This window comes from Palaemon carinicauda, chromosome 8 (genome assembly GCF_036898095.1).
Source record: "Palaemon carinicauda isolate YSFRI2023 chromosome 8, ASM3689809v2, whole genome shotgun sequence".
In the NCBI taxonomy this organism is placed as follows: Eukaryota; Metazoa; Arthropoda; class Malacostraca; order Decapoda; family Palaemonidae; genus Palaemon; species Palaemon carinicauda.
In genome coordinates this window covers 30,844,494-30,846,266 of record NC_090732.1, presented here as the reverse complement: position 1 = coordinate 30,846,266, position 1,773 = coordinate 30,844,494, and the positions used below count along the sequence as shown (strand labels likewise).

Genomic DNA, 1,773 nt, shown 5'->3' with positions numbered 1-1,773 from the left:
TGAACTTTTTTAGGGAATATCAACCTTAGAGCTGAATCGCCCACATGGGGAAATTGATATGCTTATTGTTGCTAATTTTTGTGAAATATTGCCAAGGGTTGTTGAAACAAATAATGGTTTCCAGTTGCTAAAAAGTCAGTTTGGGTTCAGCATACGTGGTAGACATGATGAAATTAGCAATCAAGTTAATAATAGTAATGTGTTTGTGAGAATTCATAAACTTTCAAGTTCAGTAAATTTGAATGAAATCAATATTGAGCCAACAGAAAATCTAAAGGATCAGTTAGATACATTTTTTGCCATAGAAGAAATGGGAACAAGGTTTAATCCACAATGTATCAAATGTATGTGCAGAGGTTGTCCTGGACTCCATTATGTAAGTTTGAAAGAAGAAAAGGAAATTAAATTGATTGAGGAAGGATTAACGTATGATTAGAAACAGAAATGCTGGTTTGTAAGATATCCTTGGATAAGAGATAAAAATCAATTGAAAAATATCATAAAGGTAGCAAATGCCAGGTTACGAACAACAGAGAATAGATTAAGGAAACTTGGGAATGAGTATGTAATGAAATATCAGAGAAGAGATTGAAGATATGGTTAGAAGGGGAGTAGCTAGGAAATTAACTAATAAGGAGATTCAAGTTTACAACGGCCCAATTCACTATATTCATCATCGTGAGGTGTTGAAGCCAAAATCTACTTCAACCCCAGTGCGCAATGTCTTCAATTCTTCAGCATCTTATGTGGGACAGAGGTTAAAGGATTTTTGGGCTAAGGGAACTGATATTTTGAAAAGTTTGCTGGGAGTGTTGTGTAGATTTAGGCAAGATAATATAGCCATAGTGGGTGACATAGCAAAGATGTACCATACTGTAAAACTCAGCACACTAGATGAACATACACATAGATTTGTATGGAGGGACTTGGATGATAGTAGGCCACCTGATCAGTATGTTCTTACCACAGTAACATTTGGAGATAGGCCCAGTGGTACTATAGCTATGGTAGCTTTGAGATATACAGTAGAACAATTCGGTAAGGAATCCCCGGATGTGCAAGATAGGATTCTTGATAATACATATGTAGATGATATACTGTATTTTACTGATGCCATTGAGAACGCAATCAAATTGATACAGGAAACTGAAATGGTATTGTCGCAGGGAAGTTTCAGAATAAAGCACTGGATAGTCAGCGGGCATTATAAAAACTGCAATATAAGAATAATAGAATCTGATAGTGAGAAAATCTTAGGTTTAAAATAGAATCCTGTAGATGACTTTTTCCTATACTGTAAGACTCAACTTTACACCAAGAATAAGAAAGGCTAGGAGTGGTCTAAATTTAGATATACAGTAGGTGAATTTGATTATAAAATTTCAAGAAATATTAACGCGCATAAAGATATTGAGTCAAATCGCATCGTTGTATGATACTTTAGGGTTGATTATACCAGTATTACTCAAAGCTAAGATCTTGATGAGATTCATGATTTCCAAAAGAAACTCGAATGGTGGTGGAATCAAGTGGGATGATCCACTTGATGATTCCATGATGAACAAATGGAAAGCGTTTTTCAAAGAATTGTATGGACTGGAGTCATTAACTTTTAAAAGACCCTTAAAGCCATCTAATGCTTTTGGTAAGCCGAACCTAGTAATATTTTCTGATGGTAGCACGCAAGCATATGGGGCTTGTGCATATGTGAGATGGCAAATCAGTGATAATAAGTTTGAATCAAGTCTGATAATGACGAAAAATAAGATTACA

At 35.1% G+C, this 1,773-nt stretch overlaps 1 protein-coding gene across 1 annotated transcript; it reads left to right on the top strand.

The window, feature by feature from the left end:
• The first annotated feature begins 596 nt into the window (after positions 1-596).
• Positions 597-1,268, top strand: LOC137645166 (uncharacterized). Its single transcript, XM_068377994.1, has one exon. The coding sequence runs from the start codon at positions 597-599 to the stop codon at positions 1,266-1,268; it is 672 nt and encodes a 223-aa protein (XP_068234095.1).
• Positions 1,269-1,773: the final 505 nt, after the last annotated feature.